Below are 25,805 nucleotides of genomic sequence, written 5' to 3' on the forward strand. Positions count from 1 at the left end.
AACTGCACTTTGTATCATGTAAATAATGTAATGGTAGAAGACAAACTAAGAAGTCCCCATTTTGTGATTCCATTCTTCCTAACTTGGCAGCGTGATTTGTCAATATTTGCTGACATTTCGGTGGGAAAATGGACTATGTTGAAGAAAGGGAAGATCCTCGTCCCGCGTTAACTAATCTTGGCTGGAGTGGGTGATAAAGAGGAACATTCCTTGGACTAAGGCTGGGATGATGAGTAGGTTTCCTCTTCTTTGTTGGCTGTACAATTTTGGGCAGAAAATGACACTACAAGTGATGGGAATGATAGAATGAGACAGCACAGATGTCGGCTCTACACCTTGTTATCTCAGACTCTAGCATCGGCAGTTCCTACTATCTCTGTTGGCTGTTAGCCCATTGTGATCGTGCTGGTTCTTTGAAAGAGTTATCCAAATAATCTCACTGCCTCAGGTCTCTATCCCTTACTCTTCCAATATTACTTATCAGTATCTCTTGAAAGTTTCTACCTCCTCTAAAAGCTGTTTTAGGTGAGGCAGTCAGTTGAAAATTCAAATGCAGAAATGGATCAGTTTTTAGGCAAACGTATTAGGGTTAAAAAGCCACGGTGGAAAAAGGAACTGAATGACCATGACCTAGTTGCGTGGTGGAACAGGTTCAAAGGGCCGAATGGCCTGCTCCTATTTTTCCGTATGTGTATGGAAGTCACAAGGAAACACAATGGATTCATCTATCATTCCTCTCTAACTGAATACCCTCTGTAAAATTAATTAACTCACCAATGCTCCTTTGAGAACGCCTTCCAAACCCATGACTTTACTACCTGGAAGGTCAAAGGCAATTTTGGGCAGAAGATGATACTAAAAATGATGGGAATGATAGAATGAGAGAGCACTGATATTGGTCATTAGCCCATTGCGATGGTGCTGGCTCTTTGAAAGAGCTGCAGAGAAAGCTCAGATAATAAAATGTGAGGCTGGATGAACACAGCAGGCCCAGCAGCATCTCAGGAGCACAAAAGCTGACGTTTCGGGCCTAGACCCTTCATCAGAGAGGGGGATGGGGTGAGGGTTCTGGAATAAAATACCTACTAACCTCATCCCACCTCCTTGACCTGTCCACCTTCCCTGGACTAACCTATCCCCTCCCTACCTCCCCACCTATCTTCTTTTCTCTCCATCTTCGGTCTTCCTCCCCCTCTCTCCCTATTTATCCCAGAACCCTCACCCCATCCCCCTCTCTGATGAAGGGTCTAGGCCCGAAACGTCAGCTTTTGTGCTCCTGAGATGCTGCTGGGCCTGCTGTGTTCATCCAGCCTCACATTTTATTATCTTGGATTCTCCAGCATCTGCAGTTCCCATTATCACTGCATAGAAAGCTCACTGCATATAAGTTCCACTCCAAACTACATCCCATCCTGCCCTGGAAATATACCACTTTTCCTTCATGTCAAGATTTTGGAACTTCGTCCCTAATAGCTTTGTGACCTAAAACAAAACACACTGTAACAGTTCAAGATGGCAACTCACCACCACTTTCCCAAAGGTAGTTAAGATTGGGCAATAAAATAATGTCCTAGCGAGTAAAACTCACATTCTGTGAATGAATATTTAATTAAATTACATAGAATCTCCAGCATCAAAATCGGACATTTAGTTCAACTGATTTATGTTGCTGTTTATGTTTAACATCTGTTCCTCCCTCTTGACTTCACCACATGCTATCAACATAACTTCCTATTGATTTCTTCCTCATGTACATAACTAGCTTCCCTGAAATGCATTGATGCTATTAGCTTTAACCTTCCATGACCTCAGGCTGGGATAAAAAACCAGCTGACTATCATGTATAATATTTGCATTCCTTGGCACACAGCTCGAAGTCAAAATTAATTGGATATTTTAAATACTTCAGGATACCTTGGAGTCCTGGGCAATTTCAAAATAAAGTGCTGCTGCTGCACAAACAGATGGTTTGGGAATTTGATAGGCCAGTCCTTTAGCCTTTTTGCTCTCAATGATTCTTTCCCTCGAGAAAGACGGAGATAAGCAACGTTTAAATGAAGAAGAAAAGGTAAAGAAGCTGAGTGCTTGGAGATAATGGGAACTACAGATGCTGGAGAATCCAAGATAACAAAGTGTGGAGCTGGATGAACACAGCAGGCCAAGCAGCATCTCAGGAGCACAAAAGCTGACGTTTCGGGCCTAGACCCTTCATAAGAGAGGGGGGTGGGGAGAGGGCTCTGAAATAAATAGGGAGAGAGGGGGAGGCGGACCGAAGATGGATAGAGGAGAGGATAGGCGGAGAGTATAGGTGGGGAGGCCGGGAGGGGATAGGTCAGTCCGGGGAGGACCGACAGGTCAAGGAGGCAGGATGAGGTTGGTAGGTGGGAAATGGAGGTGTGGCTTGAGGGGATAGGTTAGAGGAAGAACAGCTTAGGGAGGCGGGGACGAGCTGTGCTGGTTTGGTGATGCAGTGGGGGGAGGAGACGAACTGGCCTGGTTTTGGGACGCAGTGGGGAAGGGGGAGATTTTAAAGCTTGTGAAGTCCACATTGATACCATTGGGCTGCAGGGTTCCCAAGTGGAATATGAGTTGCTGTTCCGGCAACCTTCGGGTGGCATCATTGTGGCACTGCAGGAGGCCCATGATGGACATGTCGTCTGAGGAATGGGAGGGGAAGTTAAAATGGTTCGCGACTGAGAGGTGCACTTGTTTATTGCGAACCGAGCGGAGGTGTTCTGCAAAGCGGTCCCCAAGCCTCCGCTTGGTTTCCCCAATGTAGAGGTAGCCACACCGGGTACAGTGGATACAGTAAGTAGTATAAATACTGCACCTCCCAGTCACGAACCATTTTAACTCCCCCTCCCATCCCTTAGACGACATGTCCATCATGGGCCTCCTACAGTGCCACAATGATGCCTCCTGAAGGTTGCCGGAACAGCAACTCATATTCCGCTTGGGAACCCTGCAGCCCAATGGTCTCGATGCGGACTTCACAACCTTCAAAATCTCCCCTTCCCCCACTGCATCCCAAAACCAGCCCAGCTCATCCCCGCCTCCCCAACCTGTTCTTCCTCTCACCTATCCCTTCAAGCCACACCTCCATTTCCCACCTACCAACTTCATCCCGCCTCCTTGACCTGTCCGTCCTCCCCAGACTGACCTATCCCCTCCCGGCCTCCCCACCTATACTCTCCTCTCCATCTATCTTCTCCTCTATCCATCTTCAGTCCACCTCCCCCTCTCTCCCTATTTATTTAAGAAGCTGAGTGCTGCTTGTTTTTATGAAAGAAGAGAATTTCAGGCATATTTGCTTGATATTTCCCAGACTCCAAGAAGGAATCGGTTAACTTGTGCTGGGAAATCTCTTCAATGAAGGGATGTGAGAGTTCAGATACACAGATTGGAGATTAGGAAACCAAGAGTCAGGAAGAAAGCCGGGTGTGGAGTTGATTTTGTGAATTTATGTATCATGAATTTATGGTGGAATTCCATGAGCCACTAGCACCAATTATAAGACCATCAGACACAGGAGCATAATTAAGCCATTTGGCCCATCAAGTCTGGACTGCCAATCAATCATGCCGATACGTTTCTCAAACTCATTCTCCTACTTTCTCCCCATGATCTTTGATCTTCTTACAAATCAAGAACCTATCTATTTTGTCTTAAATACACTCAATGACTTGGTCTACCCAGCCTTCTGTGGCAGAGTTCCACAGATTCATCACTGTCTGGTTGAAGAAATTCCTCCTTATCTCAGTTCTAAAGGGTTGTCCCTTCACTCTGAGGCTGTGCCCTCCTGTCCAAGTCTTTCCCACCAGTGGAAAGATCTTCCCCACATCCATTCTATCCAGGTCTCTCAGTATTCTGTATTTTTCAAAGAGATCCCTCCTCCACTCATCTTTCTAAACTTCATTGAATATACACAGAGTCCTCAACAGTTCCACATATGACAAGCCCTTGTCCCCTGGATCATTTTTGTGAACCTCCTGCAGATCCCCTCCTTTGATCACACATCTGTCTTTTGAAATGAGGACAGAACGGGTCACAATATTTCAAATGCAGTCTGACCAGAGCCGTATACAGACTCAGTGATACGTCCCTGATCTTATATCCTAGCTCTCTTGAAATGAATGCTAACATTACATTTCCTTCTTGACTGCCAACTGAACCTGCATGCTAACCTTAAGAAAATGCCAAAATAGGACTCCTAAGAAAGGTGTCTACATCTCTATTCTTCCTACCAACATGCATAACCTCACACTTTTCCACATTGTATTCCATCTGCCACTTCTTTGCTCATTCTCCTAGCCTATCCAAGTCCTACTGCAGCTTCCCCTCTTCCTCAACATGACCGGTCCCTTCACCTATCTTTGAGTCATTGAGCAACAATGCCCTTCACCCTTCTTCCAGATCATTAATGCATAATGTGAATGGTTGTGGCCTCAACACTGACCCCTGTGGAATTCTACTAGTCACTGGCTGCCATCCTGAAAAAAGACCCATTTATCCTCATTCTCTGCCTTCTGCCAGTCAGCTAATCCTCTATCCATGCCAGTACCTTGCCCCAACACCGCGGACTCTTTTTCTTTTATTTAGCAGTCTCCCTTGTGATGCCTTGTCAAAGCCCTTATGGAAATCAAAATAAGTCACGTCCACTGGCTCTCCTTTGTCTACCTTGCTCATTACCCCCTCAAAGAATTCTAACAGATTTGTCAGGCATGACTTACCCTTGACGAAGCTGTGCTGACTCAGCCCTATTTTAACATGCAGTTCCAAGTACTCCATAGTCTTATCCTTAACAATGGACTCTAAAATCTAACTAACAATTGCGATCAGGTTAAGCAGCACATAGGCAGAAGACAGGAAACTCCCTCGCTACTTAAACTGGGGTGTTACATTACCCAGCTTCCAGTCCTCTAGGACCCTCCCTGACTCCAGTGATTCCTGAAAGATCACCACCAATGCTTCCACAGTCTCTTTAGCTATCTCCTTCAGAACTCTTGGATGTAGTACATCTAGTCTGGGTGATTTATCTATCGTTAAAACTTTCAGCTTCCCTAGAACCTTCTCCTTTGTGATGGCCACAGCTCTCACCTCTGCCTTCTGACTCTCTTGAAGTTGTGGTATTCTGGCCGGTATCTTCCACTCTGAAAAGTGATGCAAAATACCTATTCAATTCGTCCACCATGTCTTCGTCCTCCAGCCTCAATTTCCAACAATTCAATGTCCACTCTTGCATTTCTCTCACCTTTCATGTTTCTAAAAATACTTTTGCGATATGTTAGATCAGTTGCTAGCTTGCTCTCGTATGTCATCTTGTCCCCCATTGTTGTTTTATTAGTTTTCTTCTGCTGGTTTCTGTTATTGGCAGTATCTAGCCTGGAGTCAAATAGTCCAGTTTTTGTGATGTTACATCTATTTCTATATCAGACTCTGCACTGATATTCTAAAATGTGTCCTGTTATATGAAACTCTACCTTGAGGCCCACCCCACTATTGTAGGAAGTTCACTGTTTTATTCAACCTGAAACATTGTCAAGGATGTTGCTGAGGATTGTTAGACAAGATTTCTTGTTTTTAAATCCATTGATGCCTGTGCTTCATCAAGCCATTGCACAAAAAGACAACGCTTAACCCAAGCTCTGGGTACAACATTGAGAGAGTGCTGTTAGAAATGCCAACTTTCAGGTGAGATGTCAAACTGCTCTCTCAAGTGGACATAAAAGATACCTGGGCATTGTTTTTGATGAAAGACAGGGAAGCTGTCACTTGCATCCTGCCTAATGTTGATCTCTCAACAAACAAGTACTTAAGGAGATAACTGTGTCACTTCCGCATGGCTGCTTGCTGTTTGGACATTGGCTGTTGTATCTTCTATACCAAGCACTCCTTTGACTGTGGAGTGCTTCGGAACAACCTGAGATTACGAATGGGACAATTTAAATGAAAGTATTTCTCTCATCTACGGAGTTACCCATATTACTGAATCACCCGAGATCATTTCAGGGTCTTCAGTCCCAGTTATTTAGCAGGAAACATGTTTCTCAGGATGTCCCATTCTTTCTTCTGTTGAACTTACCTCCAAATGCAGCACATACCTGGAACTTCCTTCAGATAGCGTGAAGCTGAAGGTTGTGCTCCAACATTCACAAATACAGATGATCCATTATGTAACAAGGTGCAGAGCTAGATGAACACAGCAGGCCAAGCAGTATCATAGGAGCAGGAAAGCTGACGTTTTGTCTAGACCCTTCTAGGCCCGAAACGTTAGCTTTCCTGCTCCTATGATGCTGCTTGGCCTGCTGTGTTCATCCAGCTCTACACCCTGTTATCTCAGATTCTCCAGCATCTGCAGTTCCTACTATCTCTCACCTAAAAATGAGTTTGATTTCAACCAGAGTATTCAAGGTCAGATTGTATCAACTCGAGGTAAGAACCAATTGGGCTTAATTGAATCAGAGATAATAGGAACTGCAGATGTTGGAGAATCCGAGATAACAAAGTGTAGAGCTGGATGAACACAGCAGGCCAAGCAGCATCTTAGGAGCACATGCTTGGCCTGCTGTGTTCATCCAGCTCTACACTTTGTTATCTGGGCTTAATTGAATCTCTGTCATACGGTTGAACAGCAAAACCATACACCATGAATATGGAGCTTTTACTTTTATGTTTCTAAAACAAAAACCCAAGTGGACAGAAGATACGTTTGACAGCTAGCACCGGAAATAAACTTAAAATTTTCTGATAACAAACAAATTCAGCGGATTTGTGCCTCACTAATTAACTGGTGTGATGACTTGCCCAATTGTCTTTTTGAAGGTAGTGATTGTATCTGCTTTCACCGCAATCTCAGGCAGTGCATTTCATTCGATATTCTGTGTTTCTAATACTCATTCCTCCCACTGTGTCAAAACTGCCTCATTTCTATCTGTTTGCCAGTTCTATGTGCTTATTATTTAACTTGCATTTTTTGCATTTTCATTGACTGGTTTCAACTTACAGTACAAAATGTTCATTTAAACTTCTTCAAGGTAGGCATCCTTAGAAGAGGCTTCGCCGTGGGGTTAAAATGGTCTAGATCCGAAACGTCAGCTTTCCTGCTCCTCTGATGCTGCTTGGCCTGCTGTGTTCATCCAGCTCTACACCTTGTTATCTTGAAATTACAGCCAGGTTACAGCTTCCTGAAGGTTCTGCGCCTTCTTTGTTGATCTTCTGTCAGGAATGTTCTCTCTGTGATTTCTTCTGTCTGGAATATTAGCTAAGAGTGCCACGGTACCTTTACTAATTAGATGATGTTTTCTCTAAGAGCTGAGGGAGCTGATCTCTTGTCAGATGGGAGGTGGCTCTCTCCCAAATTTCAAAATGCCCTCACCTTTTATATTCTTGATGACATATCAATTTCTTACAGTCGGATTGGACTTATTTTGGCAAAATCATCAGATTTAAATTTAACTGGTCTTTGGTATCTAAAGGCATGGTTTAAATTAAGTGGCTACATTGAAATTTGTTGTCTTGATAAAATGCTGCTTTGCCTTCTAGCAGTCTAGCCTTTTGATACGAATGTTATAATTCAGTTGCTCGGTGTTTCTGCAAACCCACAAGCTGCCCACAGACCAGATTTTTTTCTCTACAAACCTAGGAAAAGCACATCATTTTTTAAAGGGACCACACACAACCTTCCCCCCTATCAATTTACAAACATCGATATTTAAAAAAACACCAAATTTTAACATTGTTAAAATCCACAATTAATCCACAAGTACTCCACCTAACTTCACAACAGAAGTCATTGGAGAGGGTTCGGAAAAAAAAATCACAAAAATGATTCGGGAGTTGATGAACTTGAGTTATGTAGATGGGCTGAAGAAGTTAGGGCTATTTTACTTGGAGAACATAAGATTGAAGTCAGATTTCATAGAGCTATTCTAAACTGTGTGAGCTCTAGACAGAGTAGATAGGGTGAAGCTGTTCCAATTGACGGCATCATCAAGAACTAAGGGCATAAAAGCAGAAATTGCTGGAGAAACTCAGCAGGTCAGACATAATCCGTGGAGAGAATACAGAGTTAAGATATTGAGCCTAGTGTCCCTTCTTCAAAGCTGAGAAACAACTCTGAAGTAGGGTTAGAAAACATGAAGCGTTAACTCTGTTTTATCTTCACAAATGTTGCTAAACCTGCTGAGTTTCTCCAGCAACTTTTGTTTTATGTGTTTCAGATGTCCAGAGTCTGCTGTTTTTTGTTTTATTGAAGGTTTGGGGGTGCAGATTATTAGCAAAAAGAAGCAATAATGATATGAGGAAAAGGCTTGACATGCACTAATGGTTAGGATATAGTCTGCATCATTTAAAAATATGGTTAAGGTAAGTCAATTGAGGCTTTCAAATGGGGATTAGAACAATACCTCAAAAAGGACAAGTCTAACTCAGGTAACTCTCTATGGTTGCTATCAGATGTGCTGAATTTTTCCAGTACCTTCTGTTTTTGTATGAAAAAACCAGAAGGCCAATTTTATTGCAGGAAAGCCACAGACAAAGTTACATTGGCTAAGTCAGCCACAATTACAAAGATTCTGGGGAGCCAGAGAGGTCATAACTGTCTCCATTGGGATGAAGATCTGGATTTCTCAACTCCCTACTCAATTGACTGGAAAGCTGGTTTGTGATGCAGAGTGATGTGAGCAGGGTGGGTTCACTTCCTGCACTGGTTGAGGTTACCACCTTCTCTCTTGCCTGAGGCATGGTGACCCTTAGGTTAAATCACCACCAGCCGTCTCTGTCTGTCTGTCTGTCTGTCTGTCTCTAACAAGAAACTTTACCTTTATAATTTTTACTCAGGGACAGGAAGTAACATTAGATTGGGTGGAGCCAAAAGCAGAAACCAATGTTAACCCTTTCTGACCTGTTTTACTGAAGGCAGGAGAGGTTATAAATCATACAATCCATACAATGTGGAAGGAGATAACAGTGTTGAACTGGAGGTCCTGACCCAAAACATCAATTTTCCTGCCCCTCTGATGCTGCCTGGCCTGCTGCGCTCCTGCTGCTCCACACTGTGTTATTTCTGAGTCCAGCATCAGGGAGTTGAGAAATACAGATCTTTATCCCAATGGAGGCAGTTATGACCTCTCTGGCTCCCCAGAGTCTTTGTAATTGTGGCTGACTTAACCAATGCAACTTTGACTGTAGCTTTCCTGCAATAAACTTGGTCTTCTGTTTTTTTTCATACAAAAACAGAAGGTAGTGGAAAAATTCAGCATATCTGATTCTTACGATCTCAGTGCGGAAGGAGGCCATTCAGGCCCACACCAATCTCTGAAGAACATCCCACCCAGACCCCTTACCATATTCTTTGACCCCACATTCACCATGACTAGCTCGCCTGCACATTCCTGTACACCATGGACAATTTTGGCATAGCCAATTCACTTACATGCAGTTTTTTGGGCGACGGGAGGAAGCCAGAGTACCCCGAGGAAACCCACACAGACACGGGGGGAAATCTTCACGCAGACAGTTGCCCGAGGCTGGAATCAGTCCTGGGTCCAGCTACTGTGAAGCAGGAGCATGAACCACTGACTGCCCTTAGTACGATGATGGAAGTGATGGTGTCATAAGGTAAACAATGGGTGGTAGTGAGCCATGTTGTAGAAGAATATTCTGAGAAAGGGTCCAGGCCCGAAATATCAGCTTTCCTGCTCCTCTGATGCTGCTTGGCCTGCTGTGTTCATCCGGCTCTACACCTTGTTATCTCAGATTCTCCAGCATCTGCAGTTCCCACTATCTCTGAATGTTCTAGAAGAGGTGTGAATGGTAGAAGGCGATATTAACCATTGCTGGGGAAAAGCTGTGTGTGTCCTCAGGTCTTTCAGAGGATGCTCAAGTCTCTGGTCTTACCAGAGAGGGTGCGGCTGGTAACCACAGGCAACCGCGTGCTCTGTCCGTAGCAACGGGGAAGGGCCAATGGGCGCACGGCCTGTTGGAGGTTGGCGCAGCAAGACTGCAACTGATTGGTCCATTCCCTGGACGAGGGGGAGCAGAGAAATGGCGGACAGTGGGAACCCGGAGCTCGAGCGGTTCCTGAGAGAAGTGGAAGAGATCAGTAAGAGAGGGAGAGAGAAATCAGAGAATGAGTAACTGATCGGAGAATGAGAGAGTGAGAAATCGGAGAATGAGAGAGTGATCAAAGGGAGAGCGAGGGAGTGAGAGAGAAAGATGGAGAGATCAGAGAGGGAGGGTTCAGAGAGAGGGGGAGAGATCGGGGGGGCAAGGGAGTGAGAGAGAGCGAATGTGAGATGGAGGGGGAAGGAGTGAGAGAGAGATCAGTGAGGGAGAAATCAGAGAAAGGGTGAAAGAGAGGGAGGGGTGGAGGGGGAGAGAGAGAGATCAGTGAGGTAGAAATCAAGGAGAGAGAGAAAGTGAGACAGCAGAAGTGTGAGAGAGGGAGAGATCAGTAAGAATCGGAGAGAAGGTGAGAGACAGGGAGAAACCAGTAAAAGTGGGGCGAGAGTGGCGGGAGGATAACTGAAATGGAGAGAAAGACAGAGACTGTAACGGTGAGAGAGAGGGACCAGCGAGAGAAGGAGTGAGAGGGATAGGACTCCCTAAGTGAGTGATAGGTGTGGTGAGAGAGGGAGAGGTCATTGAGAAGGGGAAAGGACAAGGACATTAGGGGTGGTGAGGGAATAGTCTGAGAAAGAGAGAGATCAGTGAGGGAGTCAGAGAAAGGGAGAGATAGCGGGATCAGTGAGGGATATCAGTGTGAGCAGTTTCAGCAAGGGAGATTAGTAAATGAGGGAGAGAGAGAGAAATCAATAAGAGTTGAAGAGAGACAGTGAGAGATTGGTGAGGGATAGATCAGCAAGAGATGGAGAGAGAGGGAGATCAGTGAGAGAGAGGCCACTGAATGTGGGAGAAAGATAAGGAGAGATAAGTGAAGGAGGGATAGAGAAGAAGGGAGAACAATAAGAGGGAGTGAGAGAGGTTTCGGTGAGAAAGGGAGAATGAGTGAGGGAGAGAAGGGCTTCAATGAGAAAGATGAGAATAGAGATCAATGAGGGAGAGATTGGTGAGGGAGAAACCAGTAACTGAGAGGATCAGTGAGAGAGGGAGAGTAAGTGAGAGAATTGTGGAGATATAAATGAATGGGGGAGTGAGTGAAATAAGTGAATGAGGGATCTTTGAGAGATCAGTCAGTGAGTGAAGGAGATCAGTGAGTGAGGTGGAATCTGTGATAGAGAGATCAGTGTTAAGGGACACCAAGAGAGATCAGTGAGTGAGGGGTTGAGACTGAGTGGGAGATTGGTGATTGAGGGATCAGTCAGATCAGTAAGTGAGGGGGGATAAGTGAGTGAGAGGGAGAGAGAGAGAGATCAGTGAGTGAGAGGTTGAGACTGAGTGGGAGATTGGTGATTGAGGGATTAGTCAGATCAGTAAGTGAGGGGGGATAAGTGAGTGAGAGGGAGAGAGAGAGAGATCAGTGAGTGAGGGGTTGAGACTGAGTGGGAGATTGGTGATTGAGGGATTAGTCAGATCAGTAAGTGAGGGGGGATAAGTGAGTGAGAGGGAGAGAGAGAGAGATCAGTGAGTGAGGGGTTGAGACTGAGTGGGAGATTGGTGATTGAGGGATTAGTCAGATCAGTAAGTGAGGGGGGATAAGTGAGTGAGAGGGAGAGAGAGAGAGATCAGTGATGGAGGTGCAAAGATAATGTGGAGGTACCGGTATTGGACTGGGGTGGACAAAGTTAGACATCACACGACACCAGGTTATAGTCCAATACGTTTATGTGAAATCAAAAGCATTCAGAGTGATGCTCCTTTATCAGGTGAAGAGCTTCACCGAAAGCTTGTGTTTTCAAATAAACTTCTTGGACGATAACCTGATGTTTCATGACTACTGAGTGAGGGAGGGCGAGAAAGTGAACAGGAAAGAGTGAGTGAGGGGACATCAGTGAGGGGGTCATAAGTGTGAATGAGGGGGAGTGGATGTGCGCAACATCAGTGAGAGGGAGGTCAGTAAGTGACAGGGAGCAAGAGTAAGTGAGAGAGGGAGTAAGTCAATTGGGGGACACAGATTGAGCGAGGCGGAGAGACTGAAGCAGGGGACCATCAATGAGGTGGACATCATTAAGTGAGATGGAGGGGAAAGAGTGAATGAGGAGGAGGTCAGTAAGTGAAGGTGTTAGAGAGTTGGGGGGTGGAGATGAAGGAAATGGACATCAGTGAGTGAGAGTGAGGTCAGTAAGTGAAGGAGGAGAGAAAGTGAATGGAGGGAGAGAATGAGAACACAGTTAAGTTGGAAGGAATGGACATATATATTGGATTTAACGGCCTTTTGCTTTTCCCACCATCCATTTCGCTTATAGAGTCTGTATTCAATTCAGCTCTTATAAATACAAATATTTTAAAGAATCATTCAGCAAAGAAGAGGGCCTGAGGCACAACATAGAACATTATAGTGCAGTACAGGCACTTCGGCCGTCAATGTTGCGCTGACCTGTGAGACCAATCTGAAGCCCATCTAACCTATATTATTCCGTTATCATCCATATGTTTCTCCAACGACCATTTAAATGCCCTTAAAGTTGGCGAGTCTACTCCTGTTGCAGGCAGGGCATTCAATACCCTTACTACTTTCTGAGTAAAGAATCTACCTCTGACATCTGTCTTATATCTATCACTCCTCAATTTAAAGCTATGGCCCCTCGTGCTAGCCATCACTATCTGAGGAAAAAGGCTCTCACTGTCCACCCTATCTAATCCTCTGATCGTCTTGTATGTCTATCAAGTCACCTCTTAACCTTCTCTTTGATGAAAACAGCTTCAAGTCCCTCAGCCTTTCCTCATAAGACCTTCCCTCCATACCAGGCAACGCCCTGGTAAATCTCCTCTGCACTCTTTCCACTGCTTCCACATCCTTCTTATAATGTGGCGACAAGAACTGTACGAAATACTCCAAGCGTGGCCGCACCAGAGTTTTGCACAGCTGCAACGTGACCTCATGGCTCTGAAACTCAACCCCTCTACCAATAAAACCTAACACACCGTACGCCTTAAAACCCTATCAACCTGGGTGGCAACTTTTAGCGATCTATGTACATGGACACCGAGATCCCTCTGCTCGTCCACACTATCAAGAATCTTACCATTAGCCCAGTACTCTGTATTCCCGTTACACCTTCCACAGTCAATCACCTGACACTTTTCCGCATTAAACTCCATTTGCCACCTCTCAGCCCAGCTCTGCAACTTACCTATGTCCCTCTGTAACCTGCAACATCCTTCTGCACTATCTACAACTCCACCGACTTTAGTGTCATCTGCAAATTTACTAACCCCAAAAATATATTTCTACTTACAATAATTTCTTTTGGAATCTCCCTGTTTAGCGAATTTGGTTGAAGAATTTAAGTCTGATGACCCTGCAATAAGAGAAAAAGCTTTCCAAAAAGCAGATGAGAAGTTGGAAAAAGGTTCCAGAGGAGCCGATATAGTGGAAGGATGCAGGACAAAACTGAACCGCACATTGATCAATCCAAACCCTTCATGCAGTGGACCACTGCCTGGTCAATATGTGAGTCTTTGATGAGATTGATTGTTAGAAATGCCATTAAATCTTGACTTTTCATTCTGGCAGTTTGGTACAACAATTGAAGAGTAAAATGCTGCAAAAAAGATTAATGCCATACGAGAATGCATCCCAAATTAGCAGTTGTCATTCAAAGCAAATGGATTATATGAGACTAGCATGTTTGTGGATAAAAGACAGGAATGATTTTGGTGTGTGTTCCTTCATCAAAAAATGTCCTGACTTACTGAAGTTTATAAAATAATGAGGGGTATAGATAAGGTTAATGGTAGTTGTCTTTACCGTTTTTCAAGACAATGGGAGATTTCAAGACTAGGTGAGAGGAGAGGGATTTAAAAAGGGCATGAGGGGCAGACTTTTTACTCAGAGGGTGGTTTACGTGTGCAGTGAGCTTCCTGATGAAATGGAGGATGTGGGTACAATGACAACATTTAAAAGACATTTGGATAAGTACATATCCAATGAATAGGAAAGGTTTGGAGAAAAATGGGCCAGGAGCAGGTAGATGGGACTAGTTTAGTTTGGGATTATTTTTGACATGGACTGGTTGCGTCTTTTGGAAGAGTCTGCTTCTATGCTGTATGACTTCTTGACTCTATAACTTTGCTTTTCCATTTATCAATGTTGATTGACCTGCTGACTTGTTTTTGTGTTGTGACAAACCAACTCAAAATAAGGGTCAAAGATTATACATGGGCTAAATCAAACAAGGGTGAAAATGAAGCAATAATCGTTATTAAGCCTTTGGTATAAAGCCCCGTACAGGGATGGATGGTGTGTCCGAGCACTTTGAAAGCAGCCTGCATTGTTTGAGATTTTGGGTTGTGCCTGGGAAAGAAAAAAAAATGACGGTATTAAATAACAAAAGCCAGAGATGTACTTTCATTAAATTGGACTGTGTTGAACCTGTTTCCAGTGTTCACATATCGATAAGTAGGGTACTTCATTTAAACCACTTGTAGTGTTGGGTCTCTGCATGTTGATAGCAATTGTTTTTAACCTGGACTCATTTTGGCACATTGGATATTTATTAGAGTTGAAAGCGTGATTAGAAATATTTTATTCCAAAAATATGCTTTATTGATAAAGGTTGTAAAATATAAAGTACAAAAGGTTTGACTTGAATATTACAGAATTTACAAGAATAAGATAATTTCTCTCATGAATAAATCCCTCCATTATATTAAAGAGCTGAAATCACTTCCTGCAAGCGAGTGCTTTCTGAGATTCCAGTATGCCCATCTAATTAGTGATTTTTGACAATCTATTTCTTGCAGAGAATGGAGAACAGTGAGATGAACCAAGGTAATGTACTTTGTCAGAAATCATTGATTTTTCATGTAGATTTTTGTGTTGTTTTGAGGCAGTAATACATTAAAATACACAGTTGACAGGCAGTTTCACAGAATCATGGAATTGTGTCAGTGCAGAGGGAACCATTTGCCCCATCATATCTGTACTTGTTCTCTGAATGAGCCCCTCACTTGTTCTGCCTTCTCCCCATAACCCGGTACATTCTTCCTTTTCAAGTAACAACCTAATTCCTTTCTGAAAGCCTCAAGTGACTCTGCCTTCACACACTGCCAGGCAGTCCATTCCAGATTTTTATTGCTTGCTATGGGAAAAATCTCATTATGCCTTTTCATCTTTCGCCAATGATCTCAAATTTGTGTCCACTTGTTTTGATCCTATCCTGAGTGGGAACAGTTTCTCCCTACCTACTCTGTCCAGATCCCTCATGATTTTAAATAACTTTCAGATTTCCTCTCAGCGTTCTTGTATCTAAGGAAAACAGTCCCAATTTTTCAAACTGTCTTTGCAACTGATGCTTCTCAAACCTTCACCATTCTTGTGAATCTTTTCTGTCTCCAGTGCATTGATTTGTTCCAGCATTTGGTGTTACAGACTTCTCTTTGAGAGTTGTGTTTGAATCTTAGATGGTGATTGGTTTCCCCACAACTGGATTGAAGTTTGGGTAGCCTTAGTCAAATACTGATCAAAAAACAGCTGAAAACACTCCTAACACAGCGCAAAGTTGGCAAATGTACTTTGTTATGGGGTGGTTGGTGCAAAGGGACGTTTTCTGAAGTAGGTGACGAGTCACCTGAGCTGTGTTAAACCTAAATGCATGATGTTGACACTTGTGCTGAAGTTGAAAAGAATTCCATTCCTCAGCATTCACATCTTTACCTAACACAAAGACTTACCCTAAAAGAAACATAACTTACAAATGTCATAATAGGCTGTGATCTGGGCTACTGTTTAGCTCTGCTGAGTATTCATTTTTGGTACCTCTGTATTATAGATGATTTCTTAACAGTTCTTGAGAGAGATGCAGAGGCAAGAGGAAAGAGAAGAAAAAAAAATCAAAAGCTCGCCAATGGTAAGCAAGTTTGAGTGTTGCAAAAATGATGACATAAGAAACAGGAGAAGGTGTAGGCCACCAGATAATATGCTCATAGATAATCTTTTATATCAATTCACTTTGTTGCTTTATCCCCCATATTATTATGATAAATAATATTGTTGTTCAAATACAGCTTTTTGATGCACTCAGGATCCTACAGAGACAAAACATAGGATAAAAGAGGTTCCATTAAGTAGGGAATAAAACGAAGAGCTGTGGAAGCTGGATATTTGATGTTCCATAAAGTGGAAAACAAAAAATATCCAAATCGCCGCAGATGCTGTAAATTAGAAATCAAAACAGAAATTGCTGGGAATAGTCAGCAGGTCTGGCAGCAGCTATGGAGGGAAAGCAGAGTTTATGTTTCTAGTCCAATGATTCTTCTTAAGGACTGCCCTCTGCATTCCTTTCACACATGCTGCCAGACCTGCTGAGTTTTTCTGCAATTTTTTTTGTTCCATTAAATAGTGTTTAATGACCATTAATTACGTCCACTTTATTTGCTGTTTACTTCCATTCTGAAATTTTACACAGCAATTTTATTGTTAGATCCAATTTTGTCTTATTCCCTGTACACCATAATTTGCACTTATTTGGTTCAAAGTAGAGTGAAATATCTCCAATATATTTCTTAAAAAGTGAAGAAGGATAGACATTAACTAGGAGTTACAGGCTAGTGAAGGCAGGGATGAAATAAAATGTGTTACGTGAGCTTTTAAAGGTAAGCAGAAGCTTCGACCATTAACTCATGTAAAAATATTTCCTATTTGACCCAAAATTAATTTCAATTCTTATTTTTCTGCTTTGAACTATCATATTTTCTTCCACAGCATTGAAAGAGAAAGGTAATGCAGCATTCGAAAAAGGGGACTATGCAACTGCTGTGCAATACTATACAGATGGCCTGGAAAAGCTGCGAGATTTTCAGGTCCTATACACCAATCGAGCACAGGTATGTGTGACTATTACAGTCATCAGCACTTTATAATTTTTATTTGATGAAAATGGTTATAGATAGCTGCTGGAGAAAAGTGAGTGTTTTTGTTTTTAATTTTATGAGAAATTTATTTCCTTCTCGGGGTCAGAAACTATTTAAGCTTACGAAGGATACATGGACATATTGCTATTGCTACAATTTGGTAGCCAGGGGAATAAGTATTAGATTTACACAGTGCCTTGTCATGCATTTCAAAAATGTTTCAAAGAAAAATTGCTTTTGATGTTGAATCAGTAGACCCAGCAGCCATTTTGCAAATCACATCCCACAACATCAATGAATTGAAGACACAGTTAATTTGTGTTTGGATGGTTTTATTTTCGGGAGGATTGCTGCTCAAGACAAGAAATAACTCTCTGCTGTTCTTTAAATGGTTCCATGGGCTCCTTTATGTTTATGCATATCTCCAAAATAGATAAATGTCATCTAAATTTAAAAGTCTTAACTGAAGGATGATGTACTCAATTGTGCCGTATATGCTGTACTTTACTCAGCTTCCAATTATAACCAAGACCTGTTTAAATTTTACAAAATATGTGAAAAATAGAAAATCTGAAATGGCCAAGAGAACATGCACAAATAAAGTAACTCAATTTAGCAAATTCCTTCAAACATGTCAACCGAAATTAGTTCAGTTACGTAAGAGACCACAATCCAAATTTAAGAACAAAGATGAGCAACATTGATTAACTCACTGAACATAGCTTTCGTTAGAGCTCTATTATAAAATTGTGAAGAAACATAATAAGTCTAAGTCTCAGTACTGCCAATAGCAATATACCTTATGCTTTATTTTAAATTAATCTGAAAGGTAAGAATAATTGCAAAGGCAAATACTGCCTACCAAGTCTTTTCTGTTCACCATGTTCTTGCATCCTTTTTCTGGAGAAGGTGTTAAATTATTTTGTGAATCCATTTAAACTGTTCACTCTGGTCTTTCCTGATAACTTACTTCATAGTTCTACTGTTTTGATTGATTGAATGTTGGCAGAAATTTTCACACCTAATTTTACTAATATTGATGAGCCTAATAAGATTTGAACTAGCTTTCATAATTTAGTTCCCTTGCAGTCACCAAATGTCTGTTTCTTGTTATTTTCAGGCATACATCAAACTGGGGAAATATGAAGAGGCAATCAGTGATTGTGAGTGGGCCCTGAAGGTGAGAACAGTAAAAACTAAGAGTCTGATAAATGGCTTTTATATGTTTTTAATGTGTGTGTTTATTGGCGAACTGCACAGTTGAGCACGTCACACTTCTAGATTTTGGTTTCTGTTAAAGTATATTTTCCCTCAGCAATTTTCATAAATGTATGTATAGCCCAACGATTAGGAATTGCAGATTTTCATTTCTCCAAGCTACAAGAGTCTGGGGTGAAAAATTGCACACCTTCTGTAATCTTATTCGCTTGAGATTTGCTTCTTAATCATTCCTGTGAAGTGCCTTGGAATGCTTTGCTGTTTACAGGCACAATACTAAAGCACATTGCTGTTGGTTCAGTGCAGTCATACATGCTTTTGGATTGGTCAATACTAATCTCAGATTTTCAGCTGATATAACAAATTACAATGATACTGGAGTATATGACACAAAAATATTGACAATTAATGATACAATGAAAATAAAACTACACAGATATTGTGTAAGAAGTTCATAATGAGTAAATTATTCTTCTTAACAATGGCCTTTAGATCCAGAGGGTGAGTTCTTAAATGGCAAATTTCAACGTCTTCTATAATTTCATATCGCCTTTGGTATTATATGAATTGTATATTTGAAATGAAAAACGATACATGTAGTCTGATTCCCCAACTTAGCAAAATGAATTGCTGCTACTCTTGTGAATTTCCAGAGTACAGAACTTTGTATTTATTGTTTCTTAATTAGAACTTTTTGGAACTTGTTTTATTTTGTCACTGTTGTGATAAACATGGAGGGTAAAACACTGACCCAGTTAGCTACAGAACAGAATGACTGTTCCTTTCATATACAATGGCACATTGTTATCTTGAAAGCGCTCTATTCAATAATCGAGACGAGCTTTGTAGAAAATCAAACTCATCACGTTATAAAGATATGGAGTGTGGATATTGAAATAATAAATGGTAACTATACATTCCAATATGGAATTAAATGCATTATTGCTTATTTAACTTTACAACTGGTCACAGGGCACTTCTGTTACATACTTTTATAAGGTGCCTTGAAGATCATCATTACTAAGTTGGAGGGGTTGGGACAATGCATGGAAACAGTGTCTCTTAACAATTCCCCTCCAAGCCAGATATCAGCTTAAACTGGAACTGTATGCCACCCCTTCACTGTTGTAGTCAAAATGCTGAAACTCTGATTCAAACAGAACTGTGGTGTACCTGCACATGGGAACTGCAGAGGTTCAAGAAGGCAGCTCACCACCATCTCTCTGGGGCAATAAATGCTGACTTTGTTATCATTGCCAAATATTGTGCGTGAAATTTTTAAAATGTTTAGGGTTGGCAAGTTTTATTACATCAGGTTAAAGATTGCACTATCTTAAAGCATTCATACTTGTGAAAATTAATTTCAGGTGAATTAAGGGAGAAACTAAAGGGTTTTTTGGACACTAAAGGAATAAAGAAATATGGGGAGAAGATAGGGAAGTGGAGTTTTGGTAGAAGATCATCCAAAACTTTATTGATTGGTAGAGCAGGCTGGAGGAGTAGAATGGACTACTCCTGCAACTATTCCTTATATTCTTCTAAATAGTATAATCATTAAGGAATACATAATTTATTGTGTGATTAAAATGATAGTTTAACTGCCTCTGGATAATATCACTGAATGATTTTTTTCATTTGTAGAATACAATGAGTATTCCACAGTGCCTGTCCCTTCATTCCAAATTAATATGGTATCTTAGATCCCCACATTGCAGTGATTAATTATTCAAGAGTGTACTGATCCAGCTGATGTTCATACAGAACATGTTAGATCTAGGACTGAAATCTGGCTTGATACATCATACCTTGTTTATTTTTAGTTTTAATGAGGTGATCTTTCAGTTAAACATAGAATACAATGCTGCAGATTTGGTTTTAACGTTTGAAATGAAAGTTTATTGTGCAAAAGAAATGAAGACAAATATAGAATAAACCAAGCTACCTACATATAACAAAAGAACACAAATGAAAATATTTCAAAACACACAGTATAATACAATCCCATTAATCCCAACATTACTCCCTTAGGTTGCTCACACCATAGAGAATTACACTCTCTGTCATATCTCTAGGCCTTAATTTAACTGAAGCTTCAGTTCCCAGTCTTGAGAATTTACTTACGTCTTCCTTGATTCTGCATGCAACCAGCCTTCATTTTCTCACTTTTAAATAATCCATTTAGGGTCTTAACCAAGCATTTCCGGTCTGGAATTTGAAAATTAATCTCGTGCTGAGGTAGCATATTTCCTAATAACTCTTAACTGCCTACCGTCTTCAAAACAAACTGTCTCACACAACTAGCTTAAAACCATAAGATTTAGGAGCAGAATTAGCCATCAACCCATTTAGTCTGTTCCACCATTCGAACATAGATGACATGTTTCTTATTGATTTTCTTGTGTAATCCCTGATCCCCTTACTAATTAAGAACCTATCTATTTCTGTCTTAAATACATTTGACTTGGCCTCAGGTCCTAGTTTGTCCTATTTTGGAAACAGTTTTTCCACATTCACTTGACCCAGGTCTCTCAGTATTCACTAAGTTTAAATAAGATCTCCGCCTCATTCTTCTAAACTCAATAAAGTAGTCTCAGAATCCTTAAGCACTCCTCATATGACAAGCCATTCATCCCCTGGATCATTCTTGTAAACCCTCTCTGAATCCTCCCAAAGCCAGCATATCCTTCCTTAGGTAGGAGGCCCAAACTGCTCACAATATTCCAAATGAAGTTTGACCAGGGCCTTATACAGACACAGCAGTACATGTATGTTTTTGTATTCTAGCTCTCTTGAAATGAATGCTAAAATTGCTTAGCCTTCCTGCCTGCCGCCTGGCCTTGCACGTTAACCTTAAACAAATCCTAAATCGGGACTTCCAAGTCTGTTTGTGTTTCAGGTTTCTGAAGTTTCTCCCATTGCGAAAATAGTCTACATGCCTATTCTTCCTCCTAAAGTGCAAAACCTTACATCTTTCTGCAATCTCATCCCTAGTGATGGACTGTTAAATCTTGTCACTGACTGAGTGTAGGCTAATTGGCCTATATTGTCCTGTCTTCTCCCTCCCTCCCTTCTTAATCAAGGGTGTTACATTAGCTATTTTCTAGACTTCTGGGAACCTCCCTGACTCCCGTGATTTCTGAAAAAGCACCATCATGCCTCCACAATCTCCTGATCTGAGTGATTTATCCACCTTCAGACCTTTCAGCTTCCACAGTGTCTTCTTTATTTTTACTGGGTGAGTTTTATGACCTGACAAAGTAAACAAGGCAGTGCAGTTTTGATTTGCTTTTGGAAGGGTTTTAATTTTGGCCTAGGGAAAATACCCATAGATTGAAGAAAGCCATTTTTGATTTTAGTTTTCAAAAGTCTTGCCTGAAATCTGGCATGCTTTCGAGAGCTCCACTACACTCTCCCTTGTTCCCTGACTTTTTTGAAGACCTGGTATGCTGCTGGTGTTTTCTACTATGTAAACTGATGAAAAGTATGTATTCAGTTCCTCCGCCAGTTTTGTTCCCCACTGCTGCTTCTCCAGCCTCATTTTCCAGCAGTCCAGTGTCAACTCTTGCTCTCCCTTACCTTTCTCTACATCTCAAAAGAAAATTCCTGCAGTCTTCTTTTATATTATTTCCTAGTTTATCTGCATATTTCATCTTCATCTCCTTATTGCATTTTTAGTCATCCTATATTGGTTTTAAAAGGCTTCCTGTTAGTATTCACCACACTGTGTGCTTTTCCTTTTGCTTTTACACTGTTCCTGGTTTTCCTTGTCAGCCAATGGTTGTCTCATCCTCCCCTTAGTATGTTGCTTCTTCCTTGGGATGAAATTCCGCTGTGCCTCCCAGATTACCCCAGAAACTCCTGCCATTGCTACTCCATGGTCTTCCTTGCTAGGTTTCCCTTCCAATCAACTTTGGTCAGCTCATCACTCAGTCTTTGTAGTTAACGTATTCAATTGTATTATCATTACATCTGATGCCAGCTTCTCCCTTTCAAACTCCAGGGTAAATTCTATCATGTTATGGTCACTGTTCCTCTTGGGGTTTCTTCTCCTTCAGCTCCTTAAATCAAATCTGCTTCATTACATATCTCTGAATTGCTTGTTCCCTGGTAGGCGCTACCATAAGATGCTCCAGAAAACCATCTTGTAGACATTCCACAAACTCCTTTTCTTGAAATCAGCTACCAACCTGATTTTCCCAGTCCATCTGCATACTCAAACCCTCGTGATTATATAATAGTTCCTTTCTTACATACTTTCGTACCTACTGATTTATTTTCTTCCCCACATCCTGACTACTGCTAAGAGGCCTGTACATAACTCCAATCAGGGACTCTTTTCCTTTGTGGTTCCTCAGCTCTACCCACACAGATTCTATGCCTTCCTATCCTATATCACTTCACTACTGATTACTTAGAAGGCAGTCCACACCGCAAACATTTGCCTGACCTTTCAATCGATGCCAGATTTCAGGCAAGACTTTTTGAAAATTGAAATCAAAAATGACTTTCTTCAAGCCAAGGGTATTTTTCCTAAGCCAAAATTAAACCCTCCCAAAAGAAAACAAAACTGCACTGCCCTGTTTACTTTGTTAGGTCATGAAACTCACCCAGTGAAAATAAAGCCCCATTACTCTCCAAGAGGTCTCTCTTTCAAAACATGATTTAAAATAAATATTGAAATATTGCAAACTTATCATTAACCCGTCATGCACACACACACACTAAATTTGACGTGTCAACGGTTCAAAACCTAAACTAAAATAAATGATATTAAAATATGTATAAATTACACACCATACATTGCAAGAGCCCTTCTTGCAGATCTGGGCTAAGAGTAAAATTTTCATTCATTTAGCACTATGTATGCCCAAAGTATGGTTTTGGTAGAGTAATTAACATACATTTGATGATACATAACTAACTTTAGGGTCAGGTTTCATACAGACAGAATTCCACAAAACAAGAGTGAGATGAATAACCATGTAATGTGTGGTTTAGGCAGTAGTAATTGAGGGAGAATTAGGTCAGATTATGGGAAGAACTCCACGCTGTTCTTTCAGAAATTACCACAGGATCTCTCATGCCGACTTGTCATATTTGAACAGGTGAAGGAGCCTCAGTGTAATGTTTCAGCCAGAAGATGGCACTAATGACATTGCAGCACTCTGTCAGCATTGCAATGAAGTCAGAGTCATACAGCACGGAAACAGACCCCTCGGTCCATCCAGTCCATGCCGACCAAAATCCCAAATTAAACTAATCTTACCTGCCTGTGCTTGACCTATATACCTCCAAACATTTCTTATTTATGTGCTCATCTAAATATCTTTTAAACATTGTAACTGTACCTGCATACACCATTTTCTGTGGAAGTTCATTCCACACACGTATCACTGTGTTAAAAAGTTGCTGCTTTTTTTTTTACAACTAGAGTAGTGTAGTCAAACTGGTGTAAATAGTTACAGCATCTGCAGTTCTTTTGGCTTTTATTCAGTGTAGATAGCTATTGGTGCACAATGTTTAATCATTTGAAATGCTTCTCTTTATTTTTTGACTGCAGTGCAATGAAAATTGTATAAAGGCATATGTCCATATGGGAAAGGCTAACCTTAACTTAAAGAAATATGAGGAGGTAAGATTATTTAGTAGTCTATGCTTATAGTCATAGCTTTTGTTTGCTATACAATGCAGTCAGTCTGTGATTAAATGTGTAATTGCTTCAAATTGCTGAAGTTGCTTCCAGCATTTTTATCTTTGGCGTGCAAGATGGTGTTCAACTTTTACCAAAATTAAAGGAGCCTATGCTGCAGATAAATTTTCCTTTTTCATTTTGAGGCTTCAGTCAATAAATAAAGACAAGGCAAATGTTTACAATTCAAACAGATCAAAGCTGATAATTCTGCTTGGATATAATTTTCAATTTAGGGCATTTCCTAACTATATACTTTTTCAGTATTTTATATAATTGAGGTTGATAATTTCACCATTAAGTGTGGTCATAATACATTTTCAAAATATTACCATTTCTATGAGAAAATCATTGAAAATAAAAAGAAAGGAATTATTTTTGTTTCTCTGAATTACAAATTAAATCTATAATTAGGGGTTACTGTAATTACTGAACAAAACTACAGTTTTATGAAATGCTCTGAAAAGTTTCAGATTTGAATAAAACTATCTTTATTCATGCTATGATATGTATCTGTATCTATTCATATTATAAGTGGTCTCACCAGTCAGAGAAAGAAAGAAAACCAGTTTTGATATGCAGGCTGAAAAGCAATTACCTAATCCAGTGTTTACTTAATAATGGTTAGCCTTCATGACGTTAAGGAACGTAGTTTTACCTTTGCAGTAGGATGATATGGTATGTATTTCCTGCTTACTATTGTGTCTCTATTCTTGTAAAACAGTCCCTTGGATTCATGAATACAAAGAACAAAGAACAACACAGCACAGGAACAGGCCCTTCGGCCCTCCAAGCCTGCGCTGACACATTTTGTCCTTTCATGTTAAAACTGCCTTCTCTTACAGGATCTGTATCTCTGTTCCCTTCTTATTCCTGTATTTGTTCATGTGCTTCTTGAATGCTGCTATTGTATCTGCTTCCACCCATCCTCTGGCTGTGCATTCCAGGCACTCATCTCCCTTTGTGTGAAAAACATGCCTCGTACATCTTTTTTAAACTTCCACCCCCTTGCACCTTGAACCTGCGTCCCTGTGTAATTGATCCCTTTATCCTGGGAAAAAGCTTCATATTTTCCACTCTATCCATACCAGTCACAATCTTATAAACTTATATCAGGTCGCCCCCTCAACCTCCTGCATTCGAATGAAAACAAACCCAGTCTATCCAATCTCTCTTCATGGTTAAAATCCACATAAAAATACCAAGCAATATCCTGGAAAACCTTTTCTGTATCCTCTCCAAACCATCCACATCCTTCTTGGTAGTGCGGTGACCAGAACTGTATACAATATTCCAAGTGTGGCCAAACTAAAGTTTATAAAGCTGCAGCATAGTGTTACTATCTTTGTACTCAATGCCCTTCCAATGAAGACAAGCATGCCATAGGCCTTTTTTACTACCTTATCCACCAATGCTGCCACTTTCAGTGATCTGTGGACCTGCACACCGAGATGTCTCTCTACATGTCAATACTCCTAAGGGTTCTGCCATTCGCTGTATAATTACCACCTGTACTTGACCTTCCAAATGCATCACCTCACATTTGTCTGGATTAAACTGCATCTGTGATTTTTCTGCCCATGCCTCCAAATGATCTATATCCTGCTGTATCCTCTGACAATCCTCCTCACTGTCTGCAACTCCACCAATCTTTGTATTGACAGCAAACTTACCGATTAGACCAGATATGTTTTCCTTCAAATCATTCATGTAGATGACAAACAGCAGAGGTCCCAGCATTGATCCCTGTGGAGTGCCACTAATCATAGCCCTCCATTCCAAAAAGTATCTTTCCACTGCTACTCTCTGTCTCCTGTGATTAACCCAGTTCTGTATCCATCTTGCCAGCTCATCCTAATACCGACTGACTTCACCTTTTGTACCAGTCTGCCACGTGGGACATTGTCAAAGGCTTCACTGATGT

The 25,805-nt window shown here is 41.1% G+C and overlaps 1 protein-coding gene across 1 annotated transcript in view; it reads left to right on the forward strand.

The window, feature by feature from the left end:
• The first annotated feature begins 10,033 nt into the window (after positions 1–10,033).
• Positions 10,034–25,805, forward strand: part of ttc12 (tetratricopeptide repeat domain 12) — a 40,234-nt gene continuing 24,462 nt past the window's right edge. Inside the window, exons 1-7 of the mRNA XM_048562334.2 lie at positions 10,034–10,102; positions 13,389–13,573; positions 14,866–14,893; positions 15,894–15,971; positions 16,826–16,947; positions 18,095–18,154; positions 23,753–23,824. Of these exons, the coding sequence (XP_048418291.1) occupies positions 10,045–10,102; positions 13,389–13,573; positions 14,866–14,893; positions 15,894–15,971; positions 16,826–16,947; positions 18,095–18,154; positions 23,753–23,824 (603 nt within the window). The 5' untranslated portion in view covers positions 10,034–10,044. The remainder of the gene's footprint in view (positions 10,103–13,388; positions 13,574–14,865; positions 14,894–15,893; positions 15,972–16,825; positions 16,948–18,094; positions 18,155–23,752; positions 23,825–25,805) is intronic.

The sequence above is a fragment of the Stegostoma tigrinum genome, chromosome 32, assembly GCF_030684315.1.
Source record: "Stegostoma tigrinum isolate sSteTig4 chromosome 32, sSteTig4.hap1, whole genome shotgun sequence".
Classification (NCBI taxonomy): domain Eukaryota; kingdom Metazoa; phylum Chordata; class Chondrichthyes; order Orectolobiformes; family Stegostomatidae; genus Stegostoma; species Stegostoma tigrinum.